General features: G+C 35.0%; 1 protein-coding gene and 1 pseudogene across 4 annotated transcripts in view; one reads left to right on the forward strand and one right to left on the reverse strand.

The window, feature by feature from the left end:
• The window catches only part of PIK3C2A (phosphatidylinositol-4-phosphate 3-kinase catalytic subunit type 2 alpha), a 111414-nt gene that overhangs the window by 56209 nt on the left and 30429 nt on the right, over window positions 1-24776 (reverse strand). For all 3 annotated transcript variants that reach the window (XR_014020498.1, XM_081280906.1, XM_081280907.1), the window contains 6 exons: window positions 18148-18257; window positions 6270-6427; window positions 4300-4420; window positions 3475-3586; window positions 1382-1461; window positions 1188-1251 (listed from right to left, as the gene is read on the reverse strand). Coding sequence is in view for 2 of the 3 variants with exons in the window: in XM_081280906.1 (XP_081137032.1) it covers window positions 1188-1251; window positions 1382-1461; window positions 3475-3586; window positions 4300-4420; window positions 6270-6427; window positions 18148-18257 (645 nt within the window). In the remaining variant the exon portion in view is untranslated. The remainder of the gene's footprint in view (window positions 1-1187; window positions 1252-1381; window positions 1462-3474; window positions 3587-4299; window positions 4421-6269; window positions 6428-18147; window positions 18258-24776) is intronic.
• Window positions 10517-11247, forward strand: LOC308641332 (RNA-binding protein 7-like; annotated as a pseudogene). The gene has a single exon. The product of its transcript is annotated as an RNA-binding protein 7-like (transcript).

The raw sequence follows: 24776 nt of genomic DNA on the forward strand, positions 1-24776 counted from the left end.
GGCATGAGAATCACAAGTTCAAGGCAAGCGTGGATGCAACTTGAAGAGACCCTGTCTCAAAAAAAAAAAAAGAGTGCAAGTACTGGGGCTCAGAATGTGGCTTAGGGGAAAAGCACTTGCCTAGCATAGGCAAGGTCCTGAATTCAATCCCCAGAACCACAAAAGAAAAATTTTTACAAAAACAGAAAATGAACTGATTACGGTTCCCTGACCTAAAGGATAAAGCAAAACTTCATCATGACAATTATAAGGTGGTAACTTATATCTATTTCTTTTTTTAAATATTTTATTAGTTGTTTTTGGACCTTTATTTTACTTACTTATTTGTTTGTGGTGCTGAGAATCAAACCCAGTGCCTCACACATGCTAGGCAAGCACTCTACCACTGAGCCACAACCCCAGCCCCGATTTCTATTTTGAATGTCAGCTCTCCACCTTCATTTCAGACTTGTATGCCATATAAGTATACACATCACATGTGTATACTTTTTTAAATATGGAAATCCCAGCATTTTTCTGACTAACTCATTTAAGAGTTGTTCCAGGTAACATTCCTTCTAAGAAGCCTTCCCTAAACCCTTAAATTAGGTAAGGTAACTACCTTGATCTCGCAAAGAACCTCAGTTCATACCTCTTTATTAACATTTATGATATTCTACTAAAATTTTGAACTGGGCATGCTGGCATGCACCTACAATCCCAACTACTTGGGAGGCTGAGGCAGGAGGATTGTAAGCTTAAGGCTAGCTGCAGTAACTTAGCAAGGTCTGTCTCAAAATAAAAACAGAAAAGACAGGGAGTGTAGCTCACTGGTTGAATGCCTGTGGGTCTAATCCTCAGTACGGTGGTGGGAGGGTGTTTAAATCCTCCACAATTAGTTTTTGAGTTCCTGATCCACAGAAATTACATCATTCATTTTCATAAGTGAATAAATGTTTCTGAATTGAAGTGAGGGGTCCAGAATGAAGTTGAAATGAAATGAGGTTTAACATTTTAACACAAGCATTTTAACTAAGAATCATTGTTAATAAAATGGGTGAGACAAAAATACCACACATTGACACCAAGAATACAATTTAAAATGTCTTTAAATATTCAATCCAATGCCAATATTAGCATTTAAGAGACAATAGAAACAAGAATCAACAGAAACAAGTCATTATCCCAAAATGTGGATTAAAACTTACTTCAATTTTAAGGGCCAGTTCTACTTGGTTGTGATAAGAATCTAAGAGTTCTTCAACAGGGTGTCTGAAACAAAGAACAGTTGTTGTGGCTGAAGAATACTATACACAAAAATGACTGCTTTCATAATCAAAATCAATGTATTCACACCCAAAATGAAGTTTGAAAACCTGAAACTAATGCTTTAGATGCATACCTTGTCATGACTTCTTTATAAGGTTTTTCTATTTGATATAGGTATGTGTTTAAATCCACAGGTGCTTCATCATCTTCTGCCTAAACAAACATATATACACAAATGTTTACCAAAAAAATCATTGTCTTTATTGTCAAATTTAACATGGTTAAATGTATGTATGATACAGTCTTGAAATTAATCTTTCAGAACTAAAGATAAAATACTAGCAAAATTAAATATAATTTATAATTGACTCAAAAAGTGAGTCAAATATTGTGAAAAATATTTAATTTTTAAGTGTAAATGCATTTAAATCTAGTTTCTTTTCTTTCTTTCTGTCTTTTTTTTTTTTTTTTTTTTTTTTTGTACTGGGGATTCAACTCAGGGGCACTTGACCACTGAGCCACATCCCTGGCACTATTTTGTATTTTATTTAGAGTCAGGGTCTCATTGAGTTGCTTAAGCCTCATCCTTGCTGAGGCTGGCTTTGAAATTATGATCTTCCTGCCTCATCCTCCTGAGCCGCTGGGCCCAGCAAGTCTAGTTTCTAATACATAAATAACTCTTAAATGAGGGTGGGACCAGATGGGAAAGAGATCATCTGGATTTCTGCTTTATTTTTTCTGATGATAATCAAGATTTCCTCCCACTTCCTACTGACCCCAACAAAGGAACAAAATCTTGGACTCTTCCGCCATTCTACATAATGCAAAGAACATTATTCCTTAAGAAACTGAACAGAAGCCAGGCACTGTGGCAAATGCCTATAATCCCGGGTACTCAAGAGGCCGACAGGAGGACCACAAGTTCAAGGTCAGCCAAGGCAATTTGGTGAGACCCTGTCTGGAAGTAAAATATATGGGCTGAGGATACAGCTTAATGGCAGAGTGCCCATGAGTTCAATTCCCAGTAATGCAAGAAAAAAAAATTTTGTTTAAAGAAACTCAAAAGACAAGTTACTAATGATTGCCAAAATCTACTGAACTTTGTGAAATAGTTTCTACCCAACTGAAATAAATTTTACCTAACACAGGAGCAAAATCCTGGAAAGAAAACATTTTTCTACCTAAAATTCTACTAAATGAAGAATAATTCTCTTTACAGATTAAAAATCTTCTTATAAATTCACCACGGGTTTATGTAGGAAAACGAAAGTGGATTTTACTATGGATTTCACAAAGTGGGCTTTGCTACTTTACAATGGCTAAATATTGTGCTTTAACCTAGTTGGGTTCAGAGGTGCACACTTGTAATATCTGTTTTAATCCAAAAATTAAGTACTGAACCCTTTTTTAAAAATAAATAAATAAAATTTTTTTAGTTGTAGATGGGTATAATACCTTTTTTAAAAAATATTTTTTAATTGTTGATAGACCTTTAATAAGCTAAGAATCGAACCCAGTGCCTCACACATGCCAGGAAAGTACGCTACCACTGAGCCACAGCCACAGCCCGGGTACAATACCTTTTATTTATTTATTTTTATATGGTGCTGAGGATTGAACCCAGTGCCTCACATTTGTTAGGCAAGTGCTCTACCACTGAGCTTCAACCCCAGCACCGAAAGTACTAAACCTTTAAAACACAGAATTTATTTTCATTTCATGAGAAATAATTCCTTTTTATCAGTTTGGTGTAAAAGTCAATATGGATCTTCTTTCCTCCAACCTATATTTAGTATTTAAAAATATTTCTAGTTTGGTGCAATGGCGCACACCAGTAATTCTAGTGACTCTGGAGGCTGAGACAGGAAGATCATAAGTTTGAGCCCAGCCTTAGCAACTTAGCAAAACCCCATCTCAAAATAAAAATTAAAAAGGGCTAAAAATATAACTTAGTGAGTGGTAAAGTGCCCTGGGTTAAACTTTCAATACCAAAAACAAAAACACTTTCCTTTCCTCCCCATCTTATTTCTTCCTGACTGACCCTGAAATTTTCACTATTGTGTAAAACCACTATAAATAACACTTTTTAATTCCTTCACTTTGTTCTTCAATATGCCTCTATCTCTAAGGAGAATGCTACATAAAATTTCTACAACTGAAAAATGTCCTCTCATCTACATACACACACACACACACACACACACACACACACACACACACACTTACTGTTCGAGCCAGATTCTGGCACATTGCACTGAAGGTCAAGAGTTGTAACTTAATCTCTGTGTCCCATTTTCGACAGTTTTGAATATGTTCATGACTTCCAAGGCAATGGTTACTGTTAAAATACATTAATTATTCACCAGTATTATTCCTCTCAAATCAGAAGTTATACAGGTGAAGGTAAAATTTATAAATTGCATCAGAAATCAAAGAGAATGATACAATACAGATAGTTTTTAAATAAGTGTGAGCACTTAAGCAGAGGGATTACTATATATGAGAAGAGTGAAGAAGAAAGAAGATGCAGACAAAGGAGAAGAAGGAATAAGAAAAATTAGGTCAGAACATTTTTAGAAGCCTAGGAGAGTGAAATTTGTAAAGCAATTAGACTAAATGCTACTTATAACAAATTACCTGATTAAATAAAAGATCATGATAATTATTTCAGGCAACTAAAATGAAATAATATCTGAATACTGTACATAAAGAATCATGCATACTACAAATGGCGAATAGAGTCTATAATGATGTATTGACTCTACAGAAATGTCCATTACAGTCACTTATTAAACAATTGCTCACAATGCTTCCTGCATAAGAATGTAAGCTTCTTAAGAGAATACAGTGTCTTACTTATCTCTGAAATCCCACCACAGTCTTAGATATGACACCTTAGATGTGTTCAACACAAGTTTATTGATTCAATGAATCAATTCAATAGGACCCAATGTATTTTTGGACTATAAGTTTTAATTAAAGCTTTTCTTATTTTAAGCCAATAAAAATAAAAATTTTCGAAGATGTTGCTCAGTAGTTAAATAAACTTACTTCTGTAGCACCTCCTCTTGACCACAAACTTTCAGAACATAGCTGCCAAGATCTACTTGATTCAAGTCATCATGTACCCAGCAAAGGGCTTGCATTATAACAATCTCTACAGTAGAACTCACTGTAAAAAAGTCAGTCATTATTTTCATTTTGTTCATTTACTTCTAAATATACATTTATTCAAGATCATATTACTTATAATCTAAGACAGCACTATACAATAGAAATATAATACAAGTCACAAATGAAGGACACATATAATTAAAAATTTCCCCATACCCATGTTGAAAGTAAAAGGGGCAAAACTAATTTTAATAATCCATTTGATTTAACCTAATAAATCTAAAATACCATTTCAACACATTATCCACTTTAAAAATTATAAGATAATTATTTCAAACAAAGGCTTTGAACTCCAGTGTGTATTTTGGATTTATAGCATGTATCAATCCAGATTAGCCACATTTCAAGCATTCAATAGATACCTGTGGCCAGTGGTTACTGTGTTAGATAGTGGAGGCCTATCCTAAGACAACCATATTCTTACTACAGACTTCTTCAAATAGGATTAAATTCAGCAGTGTTCAGCAAACAGCTTTAAAACAAATATGAAATGTTTGACATCAGCCTGATAAATTTTCCAATCAGAATTAAAATATAGCAAGTAAGTAGCATTGTTCAATTATCATTCTTGGCAAAGAAAAAAAATTGCATAACCGTAAAAACTAAAGCTTTTATAGTAATATGTTTCTATACTTACAACTCCTCCTATGTTCAACTTAAAAAGGATAATGACTAACTCAAAGTTCATGAAAGTTAATGGGCTGGCAGAAAAGACCTCTAAATATAATAACCTTAAGATAACAATTATTATTTTTTGGTAATACTCTACCACAATACGGTTATGTAGCTTAATAGGAATGCACATTGTAAATGTGAACACTTATGATTAACCAAATAGAAATTTGAAACACTTTTTTTTAGATTAGCCAGATTTTAATAAATAACAATTTGATAGAAATCAGAACATAAGCTATCAGTGCTCACTCATGCATATTTCAATCAAAGTGACTACTGAACTTTTCTTTTTCTTTTAATTTTAACATTAATTCTTACTCCATACCTAGACTTAAATGTCCCAGACCAAAATGTTAGGTATGCTGAAAAAGAGTAATTCTTCATTCAGAAACTAAAAAAAATGACCTTATAGTTGGCCAACATTTTTCTGTTTCAGATATGTATTTTTTTCAAAGGGCTTTCCAAGGTGCAAAGATAGAAATAATCCAAAACTGGACATATTCCTACTCATAACATTAAAGAAAAAAAATGGCTTAATTTTTAGGTCAAAGTACTATGGAAATATGGCTCTTATTCCACTGTTGGAATCCCATTATTATGAATGATAAACAAACTGAAAGAAAACAGAAGTAGTATTAAAAACTGTAACAAAAATAATGAACCAATAAAAAATTAATTTTAAAAAACTGTAGCAAAAATTTTTCTACACACCTTGGGGAATACAGCTCTAGAAGAAATACTCATGCCAGGTTTGGAAGGGAAAATTAAAAACAAAGGAAAATTACCTTCTCCTTAAAGGAGATTAGCAAGGTAACTAGAACTTCAATTTCTCTGACAGTTCTTTATACACAAGCATTTTTCTTGCCATACTATGGAGGGGAGGGTGGGAAGAACTCAACTACAATTAACTTTTTTATCTAATTCTTTTGAGCCTTGGCCAAGAACTACTGATTATGAAAGGTCATTTCACCTTTTTTTCGGAAAAATATGTAGTTATAAAAGTAACCTGTTTTCTCATTAGTCCTAACCAGAAAACTATCCAAATGAATGTAAGCCTTTTAAAAAGAACACTTAACGATAACAAAGTTGGTTATTAAAAGAAAAGGAATACGGATATTTTAAACATTTTCCTTTAACCAAGCAAAACAATGCTTGGGGAACTATGAACCTACCATCGCATGTAAACGTAACTGGTAGCTGAAATCCTTCAATTTCAATGGAGACCTTGACACTAGCATTTTCTCCACATATGTTTCTTTGCACTGTGACTGGACTTAACAAATAGCCTGGATTTGTGCGGTGATTGGTATATGGAAATTTGGTCTTCAATCTGTTCATAAGAAAGAAGATATTAAATTATTTTAGGAAAAAGTTGCATTTGAGAGCCTAGAACAAAGCTTTATGTGCTTATAGCCACTCAAATCTGTATCTTTGTCCAATTCTAGAGTAGCTGGTGAGAACTGTAATGAATGAATTCCTGTCAAAACCAGCATTTGTCTTTTCAATAAAAGGAACCCAAGGAAAAGGAAGAGATTAACTGCCAGGGTATCTTTGGTAACACTAGCAACACTAGCTAGGCATACATCTGATAACTGGTATAAAATAAGGTTTTCTGCTTCTGATTCTTTTGCCACACAATACAATTACACAAAATGGTACATATTTAATGAATTATTGATAATAATATAGACAACAAAAACTTAAGAGTTGTAATGGTCAGAGGGATAAAAAGTTTGCTGTCATTTTAAACCCACCCTCAGGACATTTTTTCTATAAACACTGTGGTTGCTAGACAAGGAAAAGAAACAGACAACGTGTTTTTACACTGCTGCAAGGGTTTTTACATTGCTAAAATGCCTTTATTCCCTCCAAGTAATTTCTAAAAGTCAGGGAATTAGAAGAGTGCATGAAGGTGGTGCACGGCTCATCTCTAAAAAGCAATCCTGGTATCAAGACAAAGGGGTAAAAAAATAAGCCTTATGACCCACAAAAAAGGTGAGGGGGGTGGGTGTGGTTTGACAACTTCTTTAAATTCCGGGCTTCATTAAACTTTTTCTAGAGGTTAGAAGACAGGTTCCAGTGCACTCCTGTTTTTCTTTCTCTCACTCCATTTTTTCCACTTTTTCTTTTTGTGGATCCAGGGGCTGAGCCCAGGGCCCTACGTATGCTAGAGATGCACCCTACCACTGAGCTACACTCTCAGCCCCTATCTGTTTTTCATAAGGCTATAAATGGAATGAATACTAGAAAAATTATCTATTTGCTTCTGTACAGATTAAAATATCAAGTCATAAGTATAAAATAAAACAGGGATGACAGGAAGAAAGATTCTGAAGAGGTAGCAAACGTAACAGTACAAAACTTCTACAGTCAGACCACCTGATTTGAATTCTGATTTTACTACTGATTAGCTGTGTAAATTAAGGCAAGTTATTGAGTCCCCTATTGCATACAAAGCGGGATAACACTACCACTTACCTGGAGCCTACCTAGACTTAAAACCAGCTTTCAGAAGCTCCATCTATGGGAACTCCTCTCACAGAACTCTAATAGTGACCCCAGCTGAGAGTGGAGCAGACAACACTCTATAATGGCTCTACTTAATACTGCCCAGAAGAGGAGGCAAGAATTTTTGAACTCCAGCTGGCAACCTGATGAACAACACAAAAAGAGGAAGGATCTGGCCAACTGTAGCCACTACTCTTGTGCTCAGTACATACCTTAAGAAAAAAGGGAAAGAAAGATGTTTGTGAACAGACAACAGACATTCTCATTGACAATTTTTGATCACTGCAATGGAAACAATTTCTTAATTTTTCATCAGGAACCTTTCTTACAATTTTTTATTTTATTTAATTTTTTTCTTTCATTTTGATTGTGTGCTAAATAGTTCATGAGCATTTATACATATACATGTTTGTCTCTCTTTTCTCATTTCTAACATTTTTTGAAGGTAGTTATTTCTCATGACTCTGTCTTTTGAGGGCTAGGGTTTTTGATTAGTATATTTGGTTTTGTTTTGTATTGTTTTTTACTTGACTATTTTTCTCTTGATTCTCTCTTTGCTTTTGCCAAATGCTAGTGTTCTTCCACTCTTCCTTCAAGCTTTTACTTCTATTTTCTCTCATCATTTCTCATAATCATTACATCCCACATCTCTTCTGCCCATACCCTGTTCTTCTTTTGAAATTGCAAAACCTTTTGTAAACTTGCTGTTTTAACTGTTGGCAATTGCTTATCAAACCATTTTTATTTATTGTGCCAATCAACATTGTAGACATCATACATAGTAGGAACTAAGTATTTAGTTGAATGCTGTATATTGTTTGTTTGCATTGGTCATTATTATTATTTGTCTTCCTCCAAACTGTGAGGTACCAGAAACATTCTGATACAACTGATCTGTGAGGTAAAAAACAAAGGAAGGAGTAAAATCAGAGAGAAAGTACAGAAAGCAAAAGACCACTTCAATAAAGATATAGAGATTCTGAAAAAGAAACAAACAGAAATCCTTGAAATAAAGGAATCAATAAAACAAATGAAAAATTCAATGAGCACCACAAAAGACTAGACCACTAGGAAAACAGAGTTTCAGGCAATGAAGACAAAATATATAATCCTGAAAATAAAGTTGACCATGGAGAAAAGATGTTAAGAAGCTATGAACAGAATTTTCAAGAAATATGGGATAACCTGAAAAGACCAAATTTAAGATTCATGGGGACAGATGAAGGCTCTGAAATACAAACTAAAGAAATGCACAATTTTTTCAATGAGTTAAAATCAGAAAATTTCCCAAACCTTAAGAATGAAATGGAAAATCAAAATACAGGAGCTTACAGGACCCCAAATACACAAAATTACAACAGACCCACACCAAGGCACATTATTATAAAAATGCCCAACATACAGCATAATATTAGAATTTTAAAAGCTGCTAGAGAAAATGGACAGGTCACATAGAAGTAAACCAATTTAGATTTCAAATGATTTCTCACCCATACCCTAAAGTTAGGAGGTCTTGGAATAATATATACCAACCTTTGAAAGAAAATGGATACCAGCCAAGAATACTATACCCAGCAAAATTAAGCTTCAGAAGATGAAATAAAAACCTTCCACAATAAACAAAAGTTAAAAGAACTCATAACTAGAAAGCCTGCACTACAAAATATATTCAATAAAATATTCCATGGAGAAGAAATGAAAAATAAAACTGAAAACCAGCAGAGGGAGGAACTACACAGGAAGAACTAGGAAACACTAGTTCAAATTAAAAACTAGAAGTAAATCAAAATGAAAGGGAATAAAAATCATCTCTCAGTAAAATAACACTGAATGTAAATGGCCTAAACTCATCAATCAAAAGATACAGGCTAGCAGAATGGATTAAAAAACAAGACCTGGGGCTGGGGCTGGGGCTGAGCAGTAGAGTGCTCGCCTAGCATGTGCAAGGCACTGGGTTCAATCCTTAACACCACATAAAAATAAATAAAATAAAGGTATTGTGTCCAACTACAACTAAAAAAATATTTTTTAAAAAAACAAAACAAAACAAGACCCAACAATACGTGTCCCCAAGAGACTTACTTCATAGGCAAAGACATCCACAGACTAAAGGTGAAAAATAGGAAAAAAAAAAAAAAAAAAGAATATTCACATGGATCTCATAAGCAAGGGTTTCTATTCTCATATCAGATAAGGTGTATTTCAAGCCAAAGTTAATCAGAAGGGACGAAGAAGGTCATTTAATACAGCATAAAGGAATTATTTATGCCCCAAACAATGGAGTATGTATGTATATCAAACACACACTGTTCAATATCAAGAAGATGGTGCATGCCTGTGAATCCAGCAGCTTAGGAGGCTGAGACAGAAGGATCACAAGTTCAAAGCCAGTCCCAGCAACAGTGAGATGCTAAGCAACTCAGTGAGACCCTGTCTCTAAATAAAATACAAAATAGGGCTGGGGATGTGGCTCAGTGATTGAGTGTCCCTGAGTTCAATCCCCACTACAAAAACAAAGAATCAAATAGACCACAGCCCAATAATATTGGCTAACTTTAACATGCCTCTTTCATGATCACATAGATTTTCCAAATCAAAAATAAAGAAGCAAAATACAATTAATAATTTAGACTTAACAGACCTATGTGGACTATTTCATCCAAAAAAATGACTAAATATACTTTCTTCTCAGCAACACATGCATCCTTCTCTAAAATACACCATATCTTAGGCCACAAAGCAACTTTTAACAAATACAAAAAAATATATAAATACCTTGTATTCTATCAGATCATAATTCCATTATGAAATTGGAAATCAATGATAAGATAAAAAAATAGGTTGAGAAGGGGCAGTGGCAGCAGAGGCGGACCACACTCTCTGTCGACAACCTTGAAACTAAAGTGACAGAGGAACTACTTTTCAAGCTTTTCCACCAGGATGGGCCAGTAATAAAGGTGAAAATTACAAAAGATAAGGATGGTAAACCAAAGCAGTTTGCATTTGTGAATTTCAAACATGAAGTATCTGTTCCCTATGCTATGAATCTTCTTAATGGAATCAAACTTTTTGGAAGGCCCATCAAAATTCAATTTAGATCAGGAAGTAGTCATGCCTCACAGGTTGTCAGTTTGTCATATTCCCAGCATCATGTTGGAAATTCAAGTCCTACTTCTACATCTCCTAGCAGGTATGAAAGGATTGTGGATAACGTGACAGCATCGGCACAAGTAATACAGAGATCATTTTCTTCTCCAGAAAATTATCAGAGACAAGCAATGATGAACAGTGTTTTGAGACAGATGTCATATGGTGGGAAATTTGGGTCTTCACATGTGGATCAGTCAGGATTTCACCATCAGTTCAGTCACATAATCATACTTTCAACCAGTCTTCAAAGCTCCCAGTGGCGCCAAGATGCATCATCATCACAGCGTAAAGTCAAGACAGAATTCTCATCCCTACCTTTCAGATAGACATTATAGCTGTGAACAGCGTTACACCGATCATGGATCTGATCATCATTACAGAGGAAACAGAGATGATTTCTTCTATGAAGATAGGAATCATGATGGCTGGAGCCATGAGTATAACAAAAGAGACAGCAGTAGAGATGGAAAATGGCGCTCCTCTCGACACTAACTGTTAGTAAACGGACATTGTTTCATGGGATCATTTTAGGCCTGTTTGACTAAGTTGGTATGGAAATATTTTGAAAAACTATAAAGCAGCTTTACAAGTTGCCACATTTCTTTATATAAGTTTTTTAAAACCTAGAGCTACAGTTTAATACAGAAATTAGAAGAATTGTGGTTTCAATTTTATTACATTAATAACATTTCACCTCAGGGCTTTATGAAGAGGAAAGGATTTTATGCAAAAGAAAGTGCCACAATTCCTAATCATTTTAGGTAGTTTAGGAAGGGTGAATTGTATAGAGTGGTTATATTATAAAGCAAATATTTTAATTATCTGTTATCCTTTTGTATTGCAATTTGTTAGTAAATCAGATTTTGGTGTATATAACAACATCCAACTTGATAGTCTGCAAAGACTATCTGTATTTTGTTAATAAATTAGAAAAAACTTTTCAGTGATACATTTTATTTAGAACGATTATTGGGTTAAGTTTGGGGATAAATCATATTGCATAACTGAGAGAATTTAAGTGTAAATTTTATGACATGCTCTTTTGAGTTTTACCCCAATTGAACATATAAATGTACACATACTATTTCAGTCTAAAATTATAGAATTTGTTCATTCAATCATGTTGTATGACTGGTCTCAGGAGATGAAATATCTTTACATGTATATTTTACATTAAAAATTATAGTGTTAGTGTAAATCTTTTTCAGGAAGAACAAAAAATATCAGTGCATAGTCAGATAAAATGGAAAAATGTTTTACTGAAAATACTCTTTTTTGGGGAAAAAATTCGTAAAGCCTTTAAGTGCTGCATCTCTCACTCAGACTTTAGAAATTTTAACATTTTCAATGTGCCCAGGATGTGAATACAAAGACACATTTTATTATCAAGGAGATTGTACAGGTCGCTCTTTTCTTGTTTGAATATTGGAAAAGGATGTAATGTTAACATTTTCTGGTTTTAAAATTTTATTTTTTTTTTTTAAGAGAGAGAGGAGAGAGAATTTTAATATTTATTTTTAAGTTTTTGGTGGACACAACATCTTTGTTTTTTTGTTTTGTTTTTTTTTTTGTATGTGGTGCTGAGGATCGAACCCGGGCCGCACGCATGCCAGGCAAGCGCGCTACCGCTTGAGCCACTACCCCAGCCCTGGTTTTAAAATTTTAAAATCAAATTGTTTAACCAAACTTTTATGTATCAAGATGCTGTTTCCCTTTCATTGCAGAATTGTTTATAAAAATTCATTCCTGAAAAATTTGAATCCTTTTTAATACCACACCATTTGTACTATGTTGCTTTTTAATATATTAAAAACAAAGGGAAAATAAAATAGAAGCTACTCTAACACCTGGAGACTAAATAACATACTACTGAATAATAAATATTCAGAAGAAACCAGAGGTTAAATACAAAAATAGAAGTAAATGAGAATAGTGATACAACATATCAAAATCTTTGGGACACTATGAAGGAAGTTCTAAGAAAACAGTTGATACCATTGAGCTCATTCATTAAAAGAACAAAAAGATACCAAATAAATAATCTTACATCTCAAGGCCTTAGGGGGGAAAAAAAAGAACAAATCAACACCAAAATCATTAGAAGACAGGAAATAATTAAAATCAGATCCGAAATCAATGAAATTGAAATTAAAAAAAAAAAAAAGCAACAAAACACTGGTTCTTTGAAAATAAACAAAACTGATAAATCCTTAGCCAAGCTACCCAAAGAGGGAAAAAAACTGAAATTATTAAATTCGTGATGAAAAAGAAAATATCACCATAGATACTACTAAAATAGATAATCAGAAATTATCTTGAAAATCTATACTCCAATAAATTAGAAAATCCTGAAGAAATTAATAAATTTCTAGACATATGACCTACTCAAATTGAATCTGGAGGACATAGAAAATTTAAACAGATTGATTTAAAGCAATTTCATTGCTTAAAAGCCTACTAACAAAGAAAGACCCAGGACTGGATGGATTCTCAGCAGACTTCTACCAGACCTTCAAAGAAGAATTAACACCAATTCTCCTCAAATTATTCCATGAAATAGAAAAGGAGTGAACCCTTCCAAATTCATTCTATGAAGTAGTATCATCCTGATACCAAAAGTAGACAAAGATATCAAGGAAAGAAAACTTCAGACCAATATAATGGATGAACATAGATGCAAAAATTCTTAATAGAGCAAATTCCATACAAAAACATATTAAAAAGAGTACAAGTGGGTTCAGCCCAGGGATGCAAGGTTGGTTCAACACATGAAAATCAATAAACTAATAATTCATCACATCAATAGACTTAAAGCCAAGAATCGCATGATTATCTCAATAGATGCAGAAAAAAAATTTGATCAAAAATACAGCATCCATTCATGTTCAAAACACTAGGAAAAATAATAAGAGATAGTAGGAACATACCTCAACACTGGAAAAGCTATATATATTAAACCCAAGGCCAATATCATTCTAAATGAAGAAAAATTGAAAGCATTCCCTCTAAAAACTGCAACAAGGATGACTTCTTTCACCACTTCCATTTAATACAGGCCTTGAAACTCTAGCCAGAGCTATTAGAAAGAAGACATTAAAGGGATACAAATAGGAAAAGAAGAACTCAAACTCTCCCTATTGTTGATGACATGATCCTTTATTTAGAATAATCAAAAACCTCCAGCTGAAAACTTCTAGAATTCATAAATGAATTCAGCTAAGTAGCAAGATACAAAATTAGTACCCATATATCAATTGTGTTCCTAGACATCAGTGATGAATTAGCTGAAAGAGAAATTAGGAAAACTGTCCCATTCACAAAAGCCTCAAAAAATTAAAATATTTGAGAATCAATCTAACAAAATAGGTAAAAGACCTCTTCAATGAAAACTACAGAACACTAAAGAAAGAAATTGAAGAAGACCTTTGAAAATAGAAAGATCTTCCATGTTTTTGGATAGGCAGAATTAATATTGTCAAAATGGGCATACCTCCCAAAAGCACTATACCAATTTAATGCAATTCCTATTGAGGTTCCGATGACATTCTTCACAGAAATAGAAAACAAAGTCATGAAATTCATTTGGAAAAATAAGAGGCTCAAGATAGCCAAAGTAATCCTTAACGAGAAAAATGAAGCAGGAAGCATCACAGTACCAGACCTTAAATTACACTACAGAATTATAGAAACAAAACCGGCATGGTCTTGGCACCAGTGAAGACCAATGATCCAGAATAGAAGACAGAGAGACAAACCCACATATAGTTATCTCATACTAGACAAAGGTACCATACATATATATTTGAAAAAGATAGCCTCTTCAACAAATGGTGCTGGGAAAACTGGAAATCCATATGTAGCAGAATGAAATTTAACCCCTATCTCACATCCCGCACAAAACTCAAGTCAAAAGTGGATTAAAGACCTAGGCATTAGACCAGGAATCCTGCACCTACTAGAAGAAAAAGTAGGTCCAACTCTCTACCATGCTAGCCTAGAACTGAATTCCTATATAAGACACCTGATGTGCAAGAAGTAAAATAAAAAATCAAGAAATGGGATAGTATCAAAAAAGCTTTTCCATAGCAAAGAAAACAATCAAGAATGTGAAGAGAGAGCCTACAACATGGGAGAAAATCTTTGCCACTCGCACCTCAGATAAGGCATTAATTTTCAGGATATACAAAGAACTCAAAAAGCTTGATAAAAAAAAATAGCATAATCAATAAATGGGCATAGGAACTGAACAGGCACTTCACAGAAGAAGAAATACGAAACATCAACAAATATATGAAAAAAGTTCATCTCTAGCAATTAGAGAAATGCAAATTAAAACTATACTGAACCCAGTGTGGTGGCACACGCCTGTAATCCCAGGGGCTTGGGAGGCTGAGGCAGGAGAATTGAAAGTTCAAAGCCAACCTCAGCAACTTAGTAAGGCCCTAAGCCACTCAGTGAGACCCTGTCTCTAAATCCCCAGTACCACCCCCCCCAAAAAAAAATATATATACATACACACACACACACAAGTAACAATAAAAATTGGCAGGGATGTGAGGAAAGGGTATACTCATACATTGCTGTTAGGACTGCAAATTGGTGCAACCACTCTGGAAGGCAGTATGGAGATTCCTCAGAAAACTTGGAATGGAACTACCACTTGACCCAGTTATCCTACTCCTCAGCAACCCCAAGTAATTAAAATCAGCATACTACAGTGATGAGGCCACATCAATGTTGATAGTACCTCAATTCACAATAGCTAAGCTATAGATGCCCCTCAACAGATGAATGGATAAAGAAGTTGTGGAGGGGCTGGGGATGTGGCTCAAGTGGTAGCGCGCTTGCCTGGCATGTGCGCAGCCTGGGTTCGATCCTCAGCACCACATACATACAATGATGTTTTGTGCGCCAAAAACTAAAAAATAAATATTAAAAATTCTCTCTCTCTCTCTCTCTCTCTCTCTCTCTCTCCCTCTCTCTTTAAAAAAAAAAAAAGAAGTTGTGGAATGTGTAAACAATAGAATATTACTTAGCCACAAAGAAGAATGAAATTATGACTTTGCCAATAAACGGACATAACTGGAGACTATCATGCTAAGTGAAATAAGCCAATTCCAACAAACCTAAGTAAGGTCGAATGCTCTCTCTAATATGTGGATGCTAACCTACAACAAGGTGGGAGAGGAAGAAGAGAAGTTCAGTGGATTAAACAAAGGAGAATGAAGGGGAGAAAGAGGGGGTAAAAATAAGAGAGACAGTGGAATGAATTGGACATAACTTTCCGGTGCACATATATGAATATACTACAGTGAACCTCAACATTGTGTTCATCCACAAGACTGGGATCCTAACTACAATAAGATATATTACATGCTTATATAACATATGTAAATAGATTTTACTATCATGTACAACTAAAAAGAACAAGTAAAAAACAATAAAAATTAAAAGCTGGGAATGTAGCTCAATGGGTGGATTGCTTGCCTAGCATGTATGAATCCATGGTTTGCCAGCAGTGAATTAAAGAAGAGAGAGAGAGAGAGAAATTGATTGATCAAGTTTCAGCTCTTAGTAGCTATTCTCCCTATCTTCAAAAGCTCCATTTACAATGGGAAAAAATGAAGCTACCCTGCATTGAGAATGGGCAGAGGAAGAAAAAGGAGCAAAGAGGAAAAAGGAAAGGGAGCAGGAAAGGAGATCCAGAGGGGAGGAAGATGATTATAGATGTGAAATTTCTGGATCTTGCTGTTATTGAACTCTGCTCTACCTTTCCTTTTTCTGGTATAGGGGATTGTGAAATAGTATGTTACCTTTCTGGTTAACTTAGTGCAAGCTGTGTTTCTAGCACTCGTAACGTAAGTTCTGACAATACCCTGATATAAGAAAATACACTTAGCCAGAGGCAAAGGAGACTTAGCTTTGTATTGACTACAAGAAAAAAAAACCTTTGTTAGAATACTTTTCTAATCTATAAAGGATGCAATATTGGACAGATTTATGATCGAGAGTGCAGCACAGTGGCATATAACTATAATCCAGCTATGAGGCTGAGGCAGGAAAACCACAAGTTCAAGGCTAGCAACTTAGCAAGATTCTGTCTCAAAATAAAGAATAAAAAGGGTTGGGGATGTAGTTCAGTAATAAACTGCCCCTAGATTCAATCCCTAGTATCACCAAGCAAACAAAAAAAGATTGAAAAAATATTTTAGAATGGCTTTTTTTTGGGGGGGGTGGTACAACCATTCTACCACTGAGCTACATCCCCAGACCTTTTTATTCTTTATTTTGGGACAGGTCATACTAAGTTGCCCAGGCTGGCCTCGAACTTGTGATCCTCTTGCCTCAGCCTACCCACTAGCTGAGATTACAGCTATGTACTACCATACCTTCTCAGAATTGCATTTTTCTAATATTCAGAAAATATATTTGTCCTCCTAACCTTGCCTATTATAAATAAATAATACTACCTCTTAAATAAGTAGAGTAGTATTTTTTATGCTAGAAAGTTTATGGGAAAGTTAAATATCTCTTAAAACAAAAGCAGACATTTCTAAGTATAGCAAAATTTACGTGTAAGCCATAGTTTTGCTAGTTAAGAGAGTATCAGAAATCTACTCATGGGACTGTGAGTACAGTTCAATGGTAGAATATTTGCCTACACAAGGCCTCAAGTTTGATCCTTAGCACCACAATTTAACAAGGGGGAGGAGAAGGGAGGGAAGGAGGAAAAGGTAAGGAAGAAAAAAGAAGAAATTACCCCAACCTCAATTTTTTTCTTTTTTTTTTTTAGAGAGAGTGAGAGGGGAGAGAGAGAGAGAGAGAGAGAGAGAGAGAGAGAATTTTTAATATTTATTTTTTAGTTCTCGGCGGACACAACATCTTTGTTGGTATGTGGTGCTGAGGATCGAACCCGGGTCGCACGCATGCCAGGCGAGCGCGCTACCGCTTGAGCCACATCCCCAGCCCCCAACCTCAATTTTTCTTCTAAATATTCACAAACCTTGGGCTGGGAATATAGCTCTGTGTTAGAGCACAGAGCACTGGCCTAGTATAAGGCCAAGAGTTCAATCTCCAGCACACAGAAAAATACATAAATAAAAAGCAGAAATCTAGGGGCTGGAGATGGTACTTGCCTAGTGTATGCGAGGTTCTGGGTTCACTCCCCAGTGCTGCAAAAAGAACCCAAAAAAAGCAGAAATCTACCAAGTAAAGATATAGCATCATCTGTACTTTGTGGAAATAAGTCAATTAACTGACAAACTCAAATTTTAGCCACATAAAGAAAATAATTGCTAAAATTTTAGAATTATTATCATTAAGCTGGTTCAAGTTTGTTTTTTTTTTAAATAACACTTGAAGAATCTGTAATTCACAAAGAAAAGTCCTTACTTTGTAATGGATTGACAAAAAGCTGCCACCTCCTCATTCTGTACTTCAATTTCTTGTAGAAGTGATCTTCCAGTTGGCAAACTAGTGGTCCCACTTGAGTCTTTCTGTAACTAAAAAAGTGTTTTTATTTTAAAAGTGAAAGATCTCTAAAAGATATACAGTAGCATAGCACAAACATTTTTATAAAAACACACACAAACTTATAGAGGCAAAATAAATCGCAGTAGTATTAAGTTTTAAATATGGATTCCTATCTCAGTAAGTTCTTTGGTTTAACTTGTCCAAGAGTAGAAACATACTGTATTGATTAGTAAAAGCGGAATGCTAAAGACCTTTCTTCTCAAAGTGTTCCTGAAATTAACACTTAAGTAAATTAACAGTTAAATGAAATTAAAGGACTACCTTCTGTTTTAAAACAATGAAGAGATCAAACCTAATTGGATCTCCACTAATACACCACGAATTCTATATATTCAACTTAGACTCCAATTCCAAGAGAATGAGTTTTAGAAGCAAATGAATGGGAATTTTCTACATTAATAAACTTATATAAACATCCTAATATTCCTCCAAAAAGTTAAGTCTGGTAAAAATTTGTTTGCAATGTTGAGGGAGATCCATTTGCCACTCAAAAATAGCCAAACTGGAGAATCCATTTAAAGGTTCTTTAATATACTACATAAAAATACTTATTTTGGCAGAAATTTCAAGGGTAAATATCCTTTAAAACTAAAATACAAACATTCTCAATTCAAAATGAAATGAAAAAAATCACAATGTATAAATTTCAAGAGTTGTAACAGATTTCAACATATGTAACACACAAGACTGATTAAACTGAAAATTTTAGGCAATGATTCCTTTAAAAGGTGGCAGAGCCCTTTCTGCTAGAATATCACATGCACATTTTTGGGGAAGGGGGTACCTGGAGTTGTACCAAAAATCACAATTGAAAATAAAATGGCGCCTGGGGAAAAGAGTTAACACAGACTACTCAAAATCAGTGTTAACTATACAACCAAAGCCCTGACTAAAAATACTAGCACAGTTATGCTTACTTGTATTTGTACTTAGCATTAAGGTCTTCAATGTTTTGAGGCCTAAAACTCCGAATCTCTTGAAGTTAAGGACTGAGATGTATCTCAGTGGTAGAGCGCTTGCCTAGGATGAGGGAGCCCCTTGGTTGAATTCCCAGACACACACATGAAGTATAATACAGGAATGTAGACTTCTTCAATCAACCAAAAAACAAATAAAAAAGCTCATAATTCAAAGGGAAATGTCTTCATAGCTTCTTTGCCTGCATCCACTGTTTCAGTAGACAGTTCAATACTGCAATTCAGTTCACTCTTGAAGTCACCCACTTTCACTAAAAAAGAACACTTCCGCAGGATTTTCAGTGTTTTTCTTAATAATTTCCTCTATTGTTAAAGCTTTCTCTTGAATTTCTTTCTTTAAGTTTTATTTTTTAGTTGTAGTCAAACACAATACCTTTATTTTATTTATTTATTTTTATGTGGTGCTGAGAATTGAACCCAGGGCCTTGCACATGCTAAGCGAGAGCTCTACCGCTGAGCCACAACCCCAGCCCTTGAATCTCTCTTGATTGCTTCAAAAATGTTAATATGCTGGGAAAGATTATGTCTAAACTAATGCTACTTCCTTATTATACTAACATCTGGAATGACCAATCACATATCAATTATTGTGTTATAGAAACAAGAATGGTAGCAAATAAGACTCTACTAAAGAATGGGATTTGATATTTCCTAGCAAATCCTTTTGATCTGATATCCCAAGTCTGCAACAATCTAATCCAATATTATTTCCTACAACTTCCCAAACAATATCTATGTTCCAGTTAGTCTGAACAATATTCTGTTTCAATAAAACACAAATGGAGCTTATCTTGTCTAGGAATCCTGTTCTTTGTCTGAAATGTTTTCCTCTCAATCTACCTCACAATATATCAATTTTTGGGGGGTGAGGGCAGTACTGGGAGTTGATCCCAAGGATGCTCTACCAATGAATTACCTCCCCAACCCTTAAAATTTTTTTAATTAATTTATTTATTTGCAGTATTGGGGATCAAACTCAGAGACATTTTACCATTGAGCTACATCCCCAGCTGTTTTTAATTTTTTATACAGGGTCTCAGTAAGTCGCCCAGACTGTCTTCAAACTTGCAATCCTGCTTTACCCTCCAGAGTTATAGATCACAGGCGTACACTACTGCACCTGCCTAGATATTACATATTTCAAAGACAGATTCTTACACTTCTTGGGGCACTTAAAAAATTTTTTTTAATTAAAAAAAGAAGAAATGTCTACTTCCCAAGTCAGTTGGTCCAGACAAAGATGACCTCAGCTGCTTCTAACCTGACTGCAGTATGGGGATTGTCAGGTGCATCCTTGACTTGCTGCTGGACCTCTACTTCCTCTCCAACATCCCCATCTCTGTCTGTGGACCTGTAGGTGGTGCTGCTACAAGAATTCTACTAAGTTTAGAAACCTGCTGATTTGGTATTCTAAAGATTTCAAATACCTTCTCATGCAGAGCACCCCAGTGTGGTTTAAGTGTTTTGCAAGCTTTTGTTTCAGCTGCCTTTATTTCCCCATTGCAACATATGCCTTCTTCAAAGGAAATTGCAAGTGGATTCACATCTCTGCAATCATCTACTCAGTTCATACCCTAACAACTTTAATTCTAATTCTCTCCACATTGCTATTTGAGGATTTCTCCAAAGCCAGTGGTTTCAAAAGACAAGATCCTGTGACTTTCCATGAATGAATAACTCTCACAGGCATCTATCCCCCCTTTCTCACCTTATACTTATTCTTATATACCTTATACTTCTGTCTTTTCATGTTGAAGAACTCCTACTATGAGGAGAAAAGGAAGAAAACGAGGGAAACAACCACTGGCCCAGGGGAGAGACACTCACGGGGCAGTTGCCTTTTTGCCCCAATACAAAAGGGTCTGCTCTGGGGGAAAAATGTTTTTTGAGTTCTTTATATATCCTGGATATTAATGCTCTACCAGGTTGGTTCAACATTTGGAAATCAATAAACATAATTCATACAAAGGATTTATAAAGAACTAAAAAAACCTTAACATAAAAAAACCAAAACCAAAACCAATAACTCAACCAATAAATGGACTAAGAAACTGAACAGACACTTCACAGAAGAAGAAATAGAATCATCAAACAAATATATGAAAAAAATGTTCAACATCACTAGCAATTAGAGAAATGCAAATCTAAACTACTCTAAGATTTCCTCTCACTCCAGTCAGAATGACAATTATTAAGAATACATGTAACAATAAATGTTGTGAGGATGTGTGGGAAAAGGTTCACTTATACATTGCTGATGGGACTGCAAATTGGTGCAACCATTCTGGAAAGCAGTATGGAGATTCCTCAGAAAACCTGGAATGGAACCACCATTTGACCCAGTTATCCCACTCCTTGGTTTATACCCAAAGGATTTAAAATCAGCATACTATAGTGATACAGCCACATCAATGTTCATAGCAGTTCAACTCACAACAGCTAAGCTATGGAACCAACCTAGGTGCCATTCAATTGAAAAATGGATGAAGAAAATGTGGTACATATACAAAATGGAATATTACTCAGCCACTAAAAAGAATGAAATTATGACTTTGCCAGTAAATGGATGGAACCAGAGGCTATCATTCTAAGTAAAATAAGCCAATCCCCCCAAATCAAAGGCCAAATGTTCTGACATGCAGATTCTGACTCACAATAGGAAGAGGGGAGGGAGGAGTGGAAGTTCACTGGATTAGGATGGGGGGACATGGGAGGAAGTGAGGGAGGATGTGAATGGGAATGACAGTAGAATGAATCAGACATAACTTTCCTATGTTCATTTATGAATAAAACCCATATAACTCCATATCATGTATAACCACAAGAATAGGAAGTTATATTCTAAGTATGCATGTCAAAATATATTCTATTGTCATGTATAACTAAAAAGAACAAGTTAAAATTTTGTTTTTGCAGTGCCTTTCAGAATTTGGTACTTCCTTTTAAGTTATAAGTTTTGATAATGACAGAAATACATTAAAATAAGCAACTAGTCATTCATCAAGGTAATAAAAGAATCTGGAAAGTTAACTCAAATGTTCTGTCCATGAAACATAAAAAAATAGCTGGACTTAAACATACAATCATTTTCATCTTCCTAATAAAGCTCTTTTTCTTAAAAAAAAATAGCTGGACTGCCAATTATTTCACCCTCAATATTAGCATCAACATTTTGGGTACTTTTTTCCTCCATTCTTTCTGGAACAATAAGAAAATTTTATACCTAATTCCTCAAGTCAAGTCCACACTTCACCCACCAACTTCACATGAGCAATCATAAGTATAAAATCATCTTTTTACTCCATTAATCCTGAAGATATTTCTTATGTGGCACTCTAGGCTTTCTATTTTTTACTGCATTTATACACACATCTTGTCCTCAACCTCCAGCTCAAGATGTTTAAAAGTGAGGTATTATGGTTTGGATGTGAAGTGTCCTCCAAAAGCTCACATGTAAGACAATGCAAGGTTTAGAGGAGAAATGATCGAATCACAAAGTCCTAATCCAATCAGTGAATTAATCCCGATGGGATTAACTGGGTGGTGCTAAAGGTAGGTAGAATATGGCTAGAGGAGTTGGGTCCCTCCGGGTATGCCTTCGGGGTACATGTATGTATGAATGTATATATGTATGTATGTATGTGTATGTGGGTACACATTTTTTTGTTGTTTTGTTTTTTAGTACCAAGGATTGAACACAGGGATGCTTAACCACTGAGCCACATTCCCAGCCCTTTAAAAAAAATATTTTGTTTAGAGACAGGGTCTCCCTAAATTGCTCAGGGCTCACTAAGTTGCTGAGGCTGGCTTCTGCCTCAGCCTCCTGAGTCACTGGGATTATAGGTATGTGCCACCACTCCTGGCTGGGATGTATATTTTGTATCTGGCAAATGGAGTCTTTTTCTCTGCTCCCCTCTTTCACACTCTTCCACCATGATGTTCTGACTCACCTCAAGCCCTGAGGAATGGAGGGGGTTATCTATGGACCACAACCTTTGAAATTCTGAGGCCCCTAATAAAATTTTCCTTCTATACAACTATTCTGGTCGGGTCTTTTAGTCATAGCAGCACAAAGCAGACTAAAACATGAGGTCTGCAAATGATTAATATTTGCAATACCTACATTCCCTCAAACGTGTCAAGGAATGAAAGAGGCATAATCAATACATGGACCAAAGAACGAAGAAGTTTGTAAGGGAAGATACTGAGTTTTCTAGTAAATATGTTGTGTCTGGAAATCCATATAGGTCATAATCTGAAAATATTCTATTCCAGCAACATTCTATTCTAGAAATTCTTTTCCAAGCTAGAAACAAAGTTTTGGGGTTTCTATAAATTTTCTTCAGGAAAATTTCTCACTTTGCTAATTGCTGTCAGCATTCATCAGGAACATTGCAAGAATAACACCTTAGTTAAATAGGACTTGGGACTAAGTTCCATCAACAGGGGACAGTCTCTTTATGACGTTGGGGGGCATAGAACTGGTATCTCCAAGAGAGAGAAAGAGAGATTGGTTGGTTGATTGATTTAGTTTGATTGTAAGATTGTAAGGAATTAACTCATGCCATTATGGAACTGACAAGTTTCAAGATCTGTAGTTAACAAACTAGAGACACAGGAGACACAAATGTGCAGTTTTGAGTCCAAAGGCAGAAACAAAACAAAAACACAATGTCCCAGCTTGAGGGTGGTCAGATGAACAAAATTCTAAATTATTCTTTGGGTCCTCAAAAGATTGGACAAGACTCACCTACATTAGAATGGGGATCTACCCTACTCAGTATACCAATTCAAAAATTAATCTCATCCAGAAATACCCTCATATATATCCTCAGAATAATGTCTGGCCAAATGTCCATGGTCTACTCCAGTTGACACATAAAATTAACCATCATAGCATATTAATCATAGACAGCCAAGGAATCATATCACTCCAAGCATCTAGATCAGTAGCTTTTAATTTAAGTACTTTAGAGTCTCAAAAGTAAAGTACGGGGCTGGGGATATAGCTCAGTTGGGAGAGTGCTTGCCTTGCATGCACAAGGCCCTGGGTTCGATTCCCAGCACAAAAAAAAAAAAAAAAGTAAAGTACTGACCATGGGAGAACAATCTGTTTTTAAACATAACCAAGACAAAATTTTTGGGAAAATACCTACATTGGAAGGCTAGACAAAGGAGAATGAGTCAAAGATCACAGGACAAAAACTAGGAAGTACATTCATCACTTGGAAAGTAGATGGTCATTGAATTGGAAATTAGTATTAATGTTACCACAAAGAAGTCTCTCTAACATGATGAGGCCAGAAGGATAGCAAGAGAGTAGAAAGGCAGTAAGTACAAATTTCTCTTTAAAGAGTAATGACTTTGGGAAAATAGGAACAAATGCAATAAGGTAAAAGGATTAGGCTTTTAAAAATGGAAAGAATCTCTTCCCTCCAAACCAGAAAAAAAGAGGGAAATTTGAAGTGGATGAGTTAACATAACTTCAGTTAAAATAAGCACATAAATAAG

This window comes from Spermophilus citellus (genome assembly GCF_964194105.1).
Source record: "Spermophilus citellus genome assembly, chromosome: 2".
NCBI lineage: Eukaryota > Metazoa > Chordata > Mammalia > Rodentia > Sciuridae > Spermophilus > Spermophilus citellus.